At 42.3% G+C, this 13637-nt stretch overlaps 1 protein-coding gene across 1 annotated transcript in view; it reads right to left on the reverse strand.

The window, feature by feature from the left end:
* Positions 1–502: 502 nt before the first annotated feature.
* The window catches only part of grin2ab (glutamate receptor, ionotropic, N-methyl D-aspartate 2A, b), a 332876-nt gene continuing 319741 nt past the window's right edge, over positions 503–13637 (reverse strand). The window contains exons 19-20 of the mRNA XM_057843566.1: positions 5021–5792; positions 503–4792 (exon numbers count right to left, since the gene is read on the reverse strand). Coding sequence (XP_057699549.1) covers positions 3850–4792; positions 5021–5792 — 1715 coding nt within the window. The 3' untranslated portion in view covers positions 503–3849. The remainder of the gene's footprint in view (positions 4793–5020; positions 5793–13637) is intronic.

The raw sequence follows: 13637 nt of genomic DNA on the forward strand, positions 1-13637 counted from the left end.
TTTTTGCTCCTTATAGCAATTCCAACTTCCATGTGGTATTAGCCTTTTCTGATGCTGTACCGATACCACGTTCTTTAAGAAAAATATTTTTTTTCTTTTAAATACTTAATTGCCGCATGCTTATTTGACTGTAAAGTAATTGCTATCATGGCTTGGTCAGACACTGCTTGACTCGTTGTCTGCTTGACAATGCTAAAACTTTCATTTGCGGCAACCCTTTGATTAATTTTGTCATTTTCTAGTGATAAACACATGAGTGGGAGGGTACCTACTGGCCAGTGATAAACTGGTGATAAACTCATTGAAATTTGGTCCAGTTTAGACACCTCTGGCCTAAATTGTCACCTCCATTGGTTCTTAGCTCCGAATGGTATGTTTCTTTCCAAGGAATACTAAAGCAAACAGACATCGATGTAGGGATAAGGGTTTGTGTTCATTTTAACGCATTTGCACACAAGCGTGGATGTGTTCATTTTAACACAACTTTGGAAGCAACATGCAAATAAAGAAACAAGCATTTAGAAAAATGTAACCTTTACTTATTTACACATTGTACAGAGGTACAGAGTGACAAGTCTTATGTACAACACAACCAAAATCTTAGAAACCCCTGAACTTATACACAAGTGAGAACAAGAGTACACACATACCATTTACGATCACACGCACACACAACACCAGTCCGCGTGTTTGCGTGTGGGTGTGTCAGTGTGTTTTCATCCTGTTCTAAAAATAAGGAAAAAAAATAAAGAAAATAAAAACCAACAGAAACACCAGCACAGTCATGCAAGTTGGAAAAAAGTGTATAAATCTCTAGTGATGGTACAACACAGACACACACACACAAAGTGGTGTGTGTGTTGTGTTACATGAGTGGGTCAAATGTTACGAGTGGGATGAAGGGAAACAGAACAGAAAAGTACATAGACACACACAAACTTCATCCATTGTCTTACATAAATGCCTGCTTGGTGTAAAACACGCACGCACACACACAGGAGGTGAAACAGCACAGACTCGTAGTGAAAGAGTACCCGGTGGGCGGACTCGGAACCGCGCACTCATTGATTCCCATGTGCCGAACTACCACTGACATCACAGCAGGAATCCAAATAAATCAAATGAAAAAAAAATTCTCACATGAGAATCTAAAACATGCCAGTTTATCATTATAAGAATAGAAAGTTGTCATTGAAATGAAGCATTGGCACCATTCAAATCCAAACAAATCAAACCAAACCAAACCAAACCCAAACAACAAAAAATGCCTGTACATAAATGTAATAATATTGCAACCTGATATTGTGCATATTACTCACACTAGGCCATTTTGGATGTGTGTAGCCACCACATGAAATTGTACACAACGATGCCCGAGTGTGTGTGTGTGTCAGAGTTTCGGAGGGGGATGGTTAGATTCATTTTAAACATCAAAATACTGCTTCACGCTCTCAAAAAGTCATCATTTAAATCTAATGAGCACATTGTTAGCTAATATTGTCTTGAAGCTATGTCCCTATTTAAGGTCAGCATCCCTTGTAGGATGCATATGAAGGCAGATGACATCAGGATAAAGTTGTTCTGATTGGAAGCGGTCTGTATTTGAAGGTTGATAACATTAGTATGCCTTGTTTGACCCTTAATCTAAATGTTCTCTATTTGAAAGATGTTGTCATATTGTCACATAAAAAGTTGCCTAAATCAACGGCTACCTTAAATGTGCCCCTCAGAGGTTGTCTTTGAAGGTCTACGATACGTAACGCTTCTTTGAACATTGTTTGGAAGAATGCTGTAGTTGAGGGTCTATGACATGTAACACAACACAAAAGCCATCTCAAATGAAATGTTTCTTTAAATACATCTTAGATGGCGAATGAAACCATTGTCTGTATTCAAGTGGAGCCTCTCAAAGTGGCATTTGAAGTAGGACGACGTGATTACATTTCGCAAATGTGTTGTTTCAAATCTTCAAATTTATCATTAAGATGCCACAAATAATACTGTGACACCATGGTATGGTTCTCCTATTGGGATGATGACATCATATCACTGCAACAAGACTATCCTAAATTAAAAGCTCCTTCAACACGTCTTTGAGAGGCAGCATTTGTCAGTCATAACATCACAAGATGGCTGTCCCAATTTATGTTTATCATTTGGAGGTGGCATCGGTTGGTTCTTGCCTATCTGCAAATAAAATCTTCACATCCATCTTTAGGAGAACACATTTGAAAGCAAATGAGACAATAATTCCAACAGGAAAGCTTTTATAGTTCAAATGCAACACTTAAAGGATGAATTTGAAGGTAGATTGTGTCATACACCACCCAAATCATGGGCTCCAAGATCTACTACATCCCTCAGAGGTTGTATTTGAACGCTGATATAACCACACCATTCGTAGTATGTAGTATGATAGGTTCCCAGTTCCAACATATGCACCACTCAGATACAACATTTGAAGACAGATGGCATAATAACACCATGCAAATCCAAATATAGCCTCTGAAGGATGCATTGAAAGGCAGTTGACGTGCAGTGTATAACACTAGAAAAAGCCTATTCAAAGTCCACTTAAACTGCACCCTTCAGCAGCAGAATTTGAAGACAGATGACATCAAAACAAAAGGTAACATAACATTTGAAAGTGTCCCTTAAAAGTGTAACTCAGATGAAGTCATAACACCATGTCAAAGATTACTTTAATCAAATACAACTTCTAAAGGATGCATTTTAAGGCAGATGACACGGTAAAACATTTTTTGAAATATAATTTTTTTTAGGCTTTTGGTTGATATTTAGGTCTCTACCTAGACCCCCATCAATCGGGACAAGGGTTGTGTCACCCATCCACGTGATACTGGTCTCTGACACAGTGTTTTTTTTTTTTGTCGTCATTTCAGAATCCATGTGATGTACTGTATGTGTGCATTACTTCTGGGGCCTCCCACTGAGACTCTAGTGAAAACAGATTTGGTAAAAACAGTGACTTTTTAATCCACTGCTAATCTATAACTCTAACAGGTCTATGCACACTCGTATGCACGTGAAAGAATGAAGCCACTAAAACGGAATATGATTCTGCACTTGTTAGCTAACACTCGCCGCCACAGCCAAAAGAAAAAGGAAAAAAGAGAAAACATCAAATGCAGCGACTTGTGTGAGTATCAAAAAGTGTTTGTTTTTGGTTTGTGTTTGGTGGCAGGTTATAAAATGTACAAAGTGCACAAAGGCTAGACTAGCTCACTGTATCAACACACACACACATGCGCGCGCACGCACACACAATGCACATTTTGTGCACAGGTGTATGTATGCCTATGCGCATATATAACCCTGCATATGTGTGTGTGAGTTGTACAGGGCAGTTAAGGAAGCATGCAAGTGTGTGACCTGAAGGCTAGGAGCTAATGAGGAAGGAAGCTAGGATGCTAAATGCTATATATGTGTGTGTAGGTGTGCATGTAGGTGTGCGTGTGTAAGTCAATCTTGGATTTCATACTTGGAGCATTTTTTACCCCCGCCAATATTTACTGATATTGTTTGGAATGTTCGATTGGCTGACATCAACATTATCAAACAGTCTTTCCTTGTGTGTGTACACAGTGTATGTATGTAGGTGAGTATGTGTATATATGTTGGGGTGCCGAGACCCCGGAGCACACAGCCGCCCCCAACTGTGGAAGTTGTCCGTTTTTCCTGCATTACGGCTATATGTGTGCTTGTACAAGACACAAAAAAGAGGGACAAGGGGGTTGGTTGATTCCCCTTAGTCCCGGAAAGGCTGGTGAGAGGGGCGGGGTCCAGCGTTCCAGAATTGTATGTGTGTGTAAAAGGATATGGAGAGTCTTACACGTCAGACTCGATACTGGGCATGCGTCGGTACAAGCGAGGCCGGTTACCGCCGGCGCTGGAAGCTCGTGGCGCCGTAACATAGCTCATGGGCTGGGCGGCGGCGGCGGGCGGAACCATATAGGCCACCACGGGGGGCTCCAGTTGGGGATAGAACACCTGTGGGTCCACGTGGTGGTTAGCATGTTGGCCTCCATGTTTGCCCAGGGTAAGCGAGAGAGGCAGGCGCTGCTTGTAGAGTGGTCGGGTTGCGGTCTGGGCGACAGTATGGGCGTGAACGGTGGATTCCCGCTGCGCTGTACCGGGTGCTGACTGGAGGAAGGGGTTGTGTGAGGGACGGTCAGGGAAGAGGCTCTTGGAGCGGCGGGGCATGGGTAGGGGGGCGTCCAAGCTGTGGTGGTGAGAGGGCGAGGGTGAGGGCGGACTACGCCCGCTGAAGGGTCGGTCAGAGCGCATGGTGAGCACGTTGGCATAGGCGCCCTCGTCCAAGGTCATCTCCCGGTCCCGATCGGGTAGGCTCAGGCCCCGCAGTTGGGTGACACCATCCGGAAGCACGTTTTCGTAAGAGTGCTGGCGACTGAGCTGCAAATGCTGCGCCACTGGTGAGGAGGCAGCAGTCAGTGCAGACGGCGAGCAGGGTGCTGGCTCGAAGTGGCTGACGAGGTCATCACCCTCGCCAACCATACCCAACTGGCTCTGGGGCAGGAAGTGTGCGAACATATCGGCAGCATTTGAGTAATTCAGGTGGTCCTCGCTGATGTCGTACAGGTTGCCTAGGTGGGCGCAGGCATCACAGCGCGCCTGCGGGGCACGCACCGTATATAGACCTGAGTAGCCGCTCAGCTTGGTCAGGCAGGAGCGGCAGTGGCCCGGGCGCACGCCCTGAGAGCCGATAGCCGAACCAGGGGCCTCAAATGAGCTGCTAGACTTGTCCTTTGCACTGATGGGAGAGAAGACATACAAATAAGTTAGAACAGAAAGTGTGAAAACCATTAAAAGTTAAAGATTTAGAGGGAAAAAAAGTTAATTCACAGAGAGTTAGGATTAGGTTCTAGTCTGAAGGAAAAGCTCTTAAAAAGCTATGCATAACACGCTTTCAAACAAAAGAGCACTCATTTTTACATTGATTTGATTATGACACACATCTTTTATATGGAATGATTTGTACCTGCTGTGGGTGTAGGTGCTATACTTCTTGTCCTTCATTGAGTGCAGGTCTGCCTCTGCGCTGTGGCTGTGGTGCAGTAAGGATGCGCTTAACTGCAGGATGGGTGCATCACTCTTGTGTGAGTACGTGCCATCAGTGGGGAATAGGTCGGGTGGGTACGGGCACTCGTCGCTACCCCCTTGACTGTCACGCTGGTAGGGCGGTGCCGACTGCAGGCTGGCTTGGTCTGAATCGATGGAGTAAATCTTGGACCCGTTGCCTCCCCCACCGCCACCTCCCCGTTTCCTAAGATGGTTAACGGACTTGAACCCCCCCCTTGCCACCATAGAGTCAGAGTCTTTGTGCGACGCGGGGCGGCTGGAGCACTCTGAGATGTCCGAGTGGGGCGGGGGTGGTGGTTCCTCCGGGAGATAGCGTTGACTCTTCATAGCTGGGGGTGCTGCCGCAGTCGTGGATGGGCTAGGGCCGCCGCCTGGTGCCGCCCCTGTGGGCTGCGTCTTCAAGGTCTCAACACTTTTCTTCCAGAGGGCACGGGGCTTGGATGGTGGGCCTCCAGGGCTAGGGCGGGTCTTGCCGTTATCATTGGTGACAGACAGCTGCGGCTTGTTGGTGGGGCTTGTCTGGTGACCAGGTGCCTTCTGTGGAGCCGGAAAGGGTGCTGCATTGTTCAGGAGGTTCTTGTGGCGTCCAGATAGAGACAGGAAGGCCTGCGGACCACCAGCGTTGCTATAGAGACCAGGACCCTTTGGAGCGAGGCTGTGCAGCGGGTTACCTAGGAGACGAGAGGTGGTGAATATGCGCGTGTGTGCGCCCACGCCCACTGCCAAATGTGTTTCATCATCGATTTGAAACACTACTTATGTCTTGAAACACTAATTTAAAATGCTAATCTAACACATGCTTGAACCCACAATTATAAATCCTAAATTTACATCATAATTAGAAATTCTGTGTTTAGAAATCACACCACAGCCCTGAAAAAACTAAACATGACTTAAAACCCTGCTTGAAAACCCCTAACATATGCTTGAAACAAAAATTTGAAACCCTATCCCTAAATCGAGCCTTTAAATTGAAACCAAAACTCTTCTTTGAAACCATCTTCAGATTTACCAAGAGACAAACGTGGGTGTGTGTCTATGTGAATCTAATGTTTTTCTTATCGTATGTTTGCTACATTTTTTAAACTCAGTGTGATTGATGTGCACATCATCTGACACATGTGTGTAGTACATTGAAAAGAAGAGCCTGGGAGGCTCGATGAACTTTACATACAGCTCCATTAATGAACCATTAAGTCAATCGCAACGCCACTGGAATCGTTTTATGGTAAATTTCAATCACAAATGTGTTTTAAAAACTGTAAACGACTTTCCGCTTTCACAATAAACTAGAATGTTGCGTACTCACTGGACATGAATATCAATCTTCTTTCCTGGAAATTGGTTTCTAATCTAGAGAACATATTCACAAATGTCTAACCCAGGCTCAAAACCCTCATTTGCAACAAAACCTTGACTTGAATCAATTGAAGCCCTAGCACTTATCTGAAACTAAATTGAAATCATTACCCAGCATTCAAAAATGAAATTCTGATTAACTCATTTGCTCCCAGAAACATAAAAACGTTCTATTTTTAAATGCTCCACTGGCCCACAAAAGTATTTATACGTCTTTTGCGTTTAAAATTTTTTTTATTTTTTTTTTTATAAGAAGCATATATAGCTTCCGCTGTATCTGAGAAACAAAGAATAACGCTCCAAACCCCTTTTAAAGCAATAAAACTGGCCACTGGAGGGCAGTAGCGCATTTTGGAAGACCAAGCAACCGATTCAACAGCAGTGAATGGCCGGGCAGCTTTGTCAGAGCGCTGGCGGCATGGAGCCAGGCGGCGCTCCGACCGGACAAAACAACGAGAGGACGCCTGGGACGCCAGGCGCTGGACGACCGTGCAAAACGAGTGAAACCCCCCGTGGAGTGGTTCGCCAAGCAGACCCCGCAGAAATGCAAAAATAATCCATCTTTGTGAGACAGACAACGATGAGGGAAAAGTTTACACAGCTGACGTGGTGACAACGGCGTCATCTCGGCGACAAACCTTCATCTCTCAGTAGTCGTGTGTGAATAAATTGTTACTTTGCTATCTAAAGCTCTATTTGTCTGGTTGTTCATGGTATTTTGTAAAAGGAAAACATTATTCAGATGTTTGGAATGTAACTAATGCAAAAAAATAGCTTTGTTAAAGTCAAAGTTATGTTTGAAATGTATGCATTTACAAAAAGCTCATTTTCTCCGTTTTTTCATCAGAAATTGGAAAATTGCTCAAACTAAGCTATTTTCTAATGCTGATTTCTAAAGAATGGAAAAGATACGAACTTACTTTTTTTTCTGCTGAAAGAAGAGAGTCTAATCTTTCTTTTGGTGGGTTCCAAGTTTATATAGCAATAGAACATAATTTTCTGTGGGCCTTGCAAAATCAGTCAAAATCCAGAAAAAACGGCCGGGAGCGAAGGGCCTTGCTCTGGTGAAAATGGCTGGGAGTGAAACAGTTAAAAAACCCAGCCCTGTCTTTCACCCATAATTTAGAACCTTAAAGCGGAAGTTCAGAATTTTTTTTTACATTAGGCTTAATCTTTAAATTAGCGGGGGTTTAATTAGTCGGGGGACTTGATTTCAACAAATTCCGTGCAGTTTGTTAGTTATTTAATAATTCCATGGCTCTGAAGTGGCTAAGCTAGCACGAGTCAATGGTCCCTTTCTAGCATGCCAATAAAAAACGATATTAAAAGATCTAACATAGTCAAATAAATTCTAAATTCAGATCGTTGTTCAAAACACCCATACGGCCAAAACAATGTCACACCAAACTGCCATAATTCATTTATTTGTGCGTGACTATTTTGTTAGATGCATAATGGGACCACAATAAAGAGGAGAGCTTCGACCACCCGGGCTTGTGCTACATCCTAGGAAAGTGGGAAGTCAGACTTATCCCACTCGCATGGTACCAGTTGCGACCTCCAAGCGTTCCAAGTGTTTTTTGGGGGACATCAAAAGACATATTGACCTCCAGCAAACCTGCCTTCTCATAAGCAAGGGCGTAGGTTTGCATAGGGATGGTAGGGACGAAACACTAGCAACTTTTCAGGAGGCTCAAATTATTCCCACCAACTTTTAAGCAACCTGATTTGCAATATATAAAGTGTTCAGTTATATAGAGAATTTAGATTGTCTTCACATATGTTGTAATGATAGAATTGACCCTACCATTATTAAATGAATTATTTCCATTATGTTCAGACCTTCATTTACCCCTTTTTCAATGGCGTACCGCACGCAGGCTATTTTTAGACCGTGACGTCGCATCGTAAAGCGGAAGTAAAGCCGAAGTGGGACATTATAGACCCGCCCTCGCATAGACCCCACGTAAAAAGTGCTACTTTTCGCCGGTAATCTTTCAAAAACTAACATGGCGATCACGCATTGCTTTTTTGGAACTTGTAGAAACGACTCTAGACATTACGACCATGAAGGATGTTTTCTTCATACGTTCCCGGAAACCAAAAACTCGGGAGGAAAAAAATGTGAAAACCGAATCAACTTGCGCGGACTTTAACACCAGCTCGGCGAATCCATTCACGTTTCATATGCAGTAAACATTATGTTGGGTTGGCATGGTCTTTCAGAGGACAAAGAGGTAAGCCATTTTTATATTTTTACTTTATTTTTTTTAGCGTAACGTTGTGCCGTACTGCTTCTGTCTGACAATGAATGAACTGAAAAAACTACAATGGTATCTGACTGCCACTGTTACCGTTTCTGTTTATATATATATATATATATATATATATATATATATATAAAACAATTTTAGTAAGGGTGTAAATAAATTATAGGATTAAGATGTGTTATCAATGAAAAAATTTAAAGTGTTCGTTGGCTGTCACTGAGTAGCATTTGCGACCGCTACACAAAGCTAACTAAATTACCCCCAAGAACGGTAAGAGACGTAGGACAACCAGAGGATATATAAGAAAGACAGGGCTGATGGTAAAGGATAGCTTGTTGAAACCGGAGAATGTCATTGTCAGTCGCGTCGATTAAAAAAAAGCTAAAGCTATGCTTAGGTCGGCTCGTTTTTTTCGTCTTTTTTAGCCTTCGACGCTAAAGCCATCTCTTTAACTGAACATTTTTATGTTCTTCCACATCTATGCCAGTCAATTTGGCACCAGGCACATCATTTTCGGAGAGAATTGGTAGGTTTAGCGCTGTAAACATCTCCTGCGTACACGATTTCCATTCATTTCCTATTAGGGACAAATGGTGGCTTGTCCTTGCATAGCAACCGTAGCTAATGCCATGAATATTAATGAGCGGAAGTGACGTGTTGCTTGCGGTACGCCATTGCTGAATATACCGCTCCATTTCCCCACCCCCAAACGCACGTTTGATTGGCTGATGACTTGACCAACCTCCGACGCACACATACACGTGCACAGTTCAGAATTACGTTGCGCGTCGGCATGCCCTCCTCCACCTGCTTCGAAGAGGAGGGATACTAGAAGTTTTTTTTTCGGCCAGCAGCCACTGTAAGTAATGGAAGTAATAGAGTTGGCATTACCATTACGATAAACTGTGAGCAAGTTCAGTAAGCTGCTGAAGTACAGTACAAGTGTCCACCTGTATGTGTTTTCCACTATGTTAACGATAATTAAACTGTAAGAAATATAGTAAACCCTCCTCAGCTGTAAGAAATGTGCTCAACCAAGGTTTACACCCTTCTCTCTAGTTTTAGTTTTTTAAATTTTACTTACAGTGCCTTGCAAAAGTATTCGGCCCCCTTGAACCTTCCAACCTTTCGCCACATTTCAGGCTTCAAACATAAAGATATAAAATTTTAATTTTTTGTCAAGAATCAACAACAAGTGGGACACAATCGAGAAGTGGACCAACATTTATTGGATCATTTAAACTTTTTTAACAAATAAAAAACTGAAAAGTGGGGCGTGCAATATTATTCGGCCCCCTTGCGTTAATACTTTGTAGCGCCACCTTTTGCTCCAATTACAGCTGCAAGTCGCTTGGGGTATGTTTCTATCAGTTTTGCACATCGAGAGACTGACATTCTTGCCCATTCTTCCTTCCAAAATAGCTCGAGCTCAGTGAGGTTGGATGGAGAGTGTTTGTGAACAGCAGTCTTCAGCTCTTTCCACAGATTCTCGATTGGATTCAGGTCTGGACTTTGACTTGGCCATTCTAACACCTGGATACGTTTATTTTTGAACCATTCCATTGTAGATTTGGCTTTATGTTTTGGATCATTGTCCTGTTGGAAGATAAATCTCCGTCCCAGTCTCAGGTCTTGTGCAGATACCAACAGGTTTTCTTCCAGAATGTTCCTGTATTTGGCTGCATCCATCTTCCCGTCAATTTTAACCATCTTCCCTGTCCCTGCTGAAGAAAAGCAGGCCCAAACCACGATGCTGCCACCACCATGTTTGACAGTGGGGATGGTGTGTTCAGGGTGATGAGCTGTGTTGCTTTTACGCCAAACATATCGTTTTGCATTGGGGCCAAAAAGTTCAATTTTGGTTTCATCTGACCAGAGCACCTTCTTCCACATGTTTGGTGTGTCTCCCAGGTGGCTTGTGGCAAACTTTAAACGAGACTTTTTATGGATATCTTTGAGAAATGGCTTTCATCTTGCCACTCTTCCATAAAGGCCAGATTTGTGCAGTGTACGACTGATTGTTGTCCTATGGACAGACTCTCCCACCTCAGCTGTAGATCTCTGCAGTTCATCCAGAGTGATCATGGGCCTCTTGGCTGCATCTCTGATCAGTTTTCTCCTTGTTTGAGAAGAAAGTTTGGAAGGACGGCCGGGTCTTGGTAGATTTGCAGTGGTCTGATGCTCCTTCCAATTCAATATGATGGCTTGAACAGTGTTCCTTGAGATGTTTAAAGCTTGGGAAATCTTTTTGTATCCAAATCCGGCTTTAAACTTCTCCACAACAGTATCTCGGACCTGCCTGGTGTGTTCCTTGGTTTTCATAATGCTCTCTGCACTTTAAACAGAACCCTGAGACTATCACAGAGCAGGTGCATTTATACGGAGACTTGATTACACACAGTTGGATTCTATTTATCATCATCGGTCATTTAGGACAACACTGGATCATTCAGAGATCCTCACTGAACTTCTGGAGTGAGTTTGCTGCACTGAAAGTAAAGGGGCTGAATAATATTGCACGCCCCACTTTTCAGTTTTTTATTTGTTAAAAAAGTTTAAATTATCCAATAAATGTTGTTCCACTTCACGACTGTGTCCCACTTGTTGTTGATTCTTGACAAAAAAATTAAATTTCATATCTTTATGTTTGAAGCCTGAAATGTGGCGAAAGGTTGCAAGATTCAAGGGGGCCGGATACTTTTGCAAGGCACTGTATGTGGTAAAATGCAATCTTATGTGCAGCCCAAAGGAGATTTCATTTTTTGTTGGGTTTGGCTGTTGTGTTAATCCTGAAGGAAGGCTATATGTTTATTTATTTATGTTATTCCATGACTAAGAACTTTTTTTGTTATATTTGATTTATTTAGAAAGACAATTTTGAGTGAGAACATTATTTTATTAATTTTTTTGTTTTTGTTTTGCATTCCTGGGTACTTAAGAGATGATTAACAAGTTTGTATTTCTTGTGTATACTGATATAGTTTGTGTTCAAATAATGCGTTTCAAATTTGCTAATAAAATCCAGACATTAGTTCTGGAAATTTTCAAAATCTGTCTTTGGTAGTTTTTGAAAACAAAGGGTACAATCGAATTGTTTATCACCTGAGCCAATACATATGCACTGCAAAAACCCACCTCCTTTAAACTGGAACAAAGGGTACAATCGAATTGTTTATCACCTGAACCAATACATATGCACTGCAAAAACCCACCTCCTTTAAACTGGAAAAAAAAAAACTAAATTCCCCTTTTTTCCAGTGTAAATCTACTAGAAATAAGTGAAATTATCTGCCAGTGCCTCAAGTAAATTTGACTCAGATTTCCTGGAATGGCGGCACGGTGGCTGAGTGGTTAGCACATCTGCCTCACAGTTCTAAAATCAAGGGTTAAATCCTGCGCTCCTACCTTCCTGTGTGGGGTTTGCATGTTCTCCCCGTGCCTGCGTGGGTTTCCTCTGGGAACTCTGGTTTCCTCTTAAAAACGTGCATGGTAGGCTGATTGAACACTCTAAATTGTCTGTAGGTATGAGTGTGTGCATGAATGGTTGTATGTCTCATTGTGCCCTGGCAACCAGTTCAGGGTGTACCCTGCTGTCTTCCCGTAGTTCGCTGGGATAGGCTTCAGCACCTCCGCGACCCTCGTGAGGAAAAGCGGCATGGAAAATGCATGAATTTCCTGAAATATAAATTGCGAGCTGAAAATAACAAACTTATTTGAAACAAAGAGTTTGTATATTTAATCTTAAAAACTTGTTTGCCAGAAATGTTCTTAATTTAAGAATAGATATTGTTCAAAACATTATTTGAAAGAATTTTTTTCTTCATTTAGGTGAAAAATGAGCGACTTTAAGATGTATAGGCTTCTTTAGAACAAGTGGTAATATTTACTGAAAGTAGGTGGAAGAATCTGACTCATTTATCTATTAACTAGCCTATAGAACTCAAAACAAGATGAAAAAAATTATTCAACTAGATTTAAGAAAAAATTTGCAGTGTGAAAGTTAGTACAAGTCAATACATATTTATTTTGCATTAATCATTTAGCCTATCAACGAATTAGGTTCTTATTGGTGAGAAATGCAGCCCTGACTGCCCTTCACCCAATCTGTTTGGTCTATTAATGTCCTCTCCCCAGCAAAAAGTGTACATGCAGCTTATGCTGTTATATCGTCCCTACCAATATTGAGACCAAACCTACGCCCTTGCTCATAAGCGATCAAATAGTGGAGGAAAAACCACAGCTAGGGTAAATAGAGCACACAGTAAACTGCCTTCTTTAGTTTCACTATTGACGGTCTGCTTTTCGATGGCCAGTACATTTTGTCGAGTGACGTCTGATTGAAGCAACTTGTGAAGTCGGGGTACTTTTTTTCTGACTTGGCAACTAGGGCCTGACTTCCCAACTTCCTCGAATGTAGCATCAGTAGGGAGTCTTGACTGAAGGACGGCAACATAGTGAAACGCGCATTTAGAGGCTGTGGAAACAGACAGAAGAAATGGGCAAATTCCCTATGAAGAACGAGGAACAAAACAAACTGTGGATTGCTGCTGGCTATGACATAAACACACCGGTGGAAAAAATATCACTCCGCTCTGCAGCCTGTTACCTACAGAGCTACTGGATTACAAATGTTGCTGTTCATACTACAATTATTGACATGCAATGGTAAGTTTTATTAACTTCACCCTGAAAACAGCCAAAACTATTGATTGCATGTGTCATCGGTGATTTTCATCCGTGCATATGTTGTTTTTTTATTGGCACGTTACAATGGGCTCATTGACTCGCGACAGCTTAGCCCTCCTAAACCCTGAAACTAATAAATAACTAACTGCACGAAGTTTGTTAAAATCAACTCCACCGACTAGTTAAACCCCCACTAACTCG

Source organism: Corythoichthys intestinalis, chromosome 8 (genome assembly GCF_030265065.1).
Source record: "Corythoichthys intestinalis isolate RoL2023-P3 chromosome 8, ASM3026506v1, whole genome shotgun sequence".
NCBI classification, from domain to species: Eukaryota; Metazoa; Chordata; class Actinopteri; order Syngnathiformes; family Syngnathidae; genus Corythoichthys; species Corythoichthys intestinalis.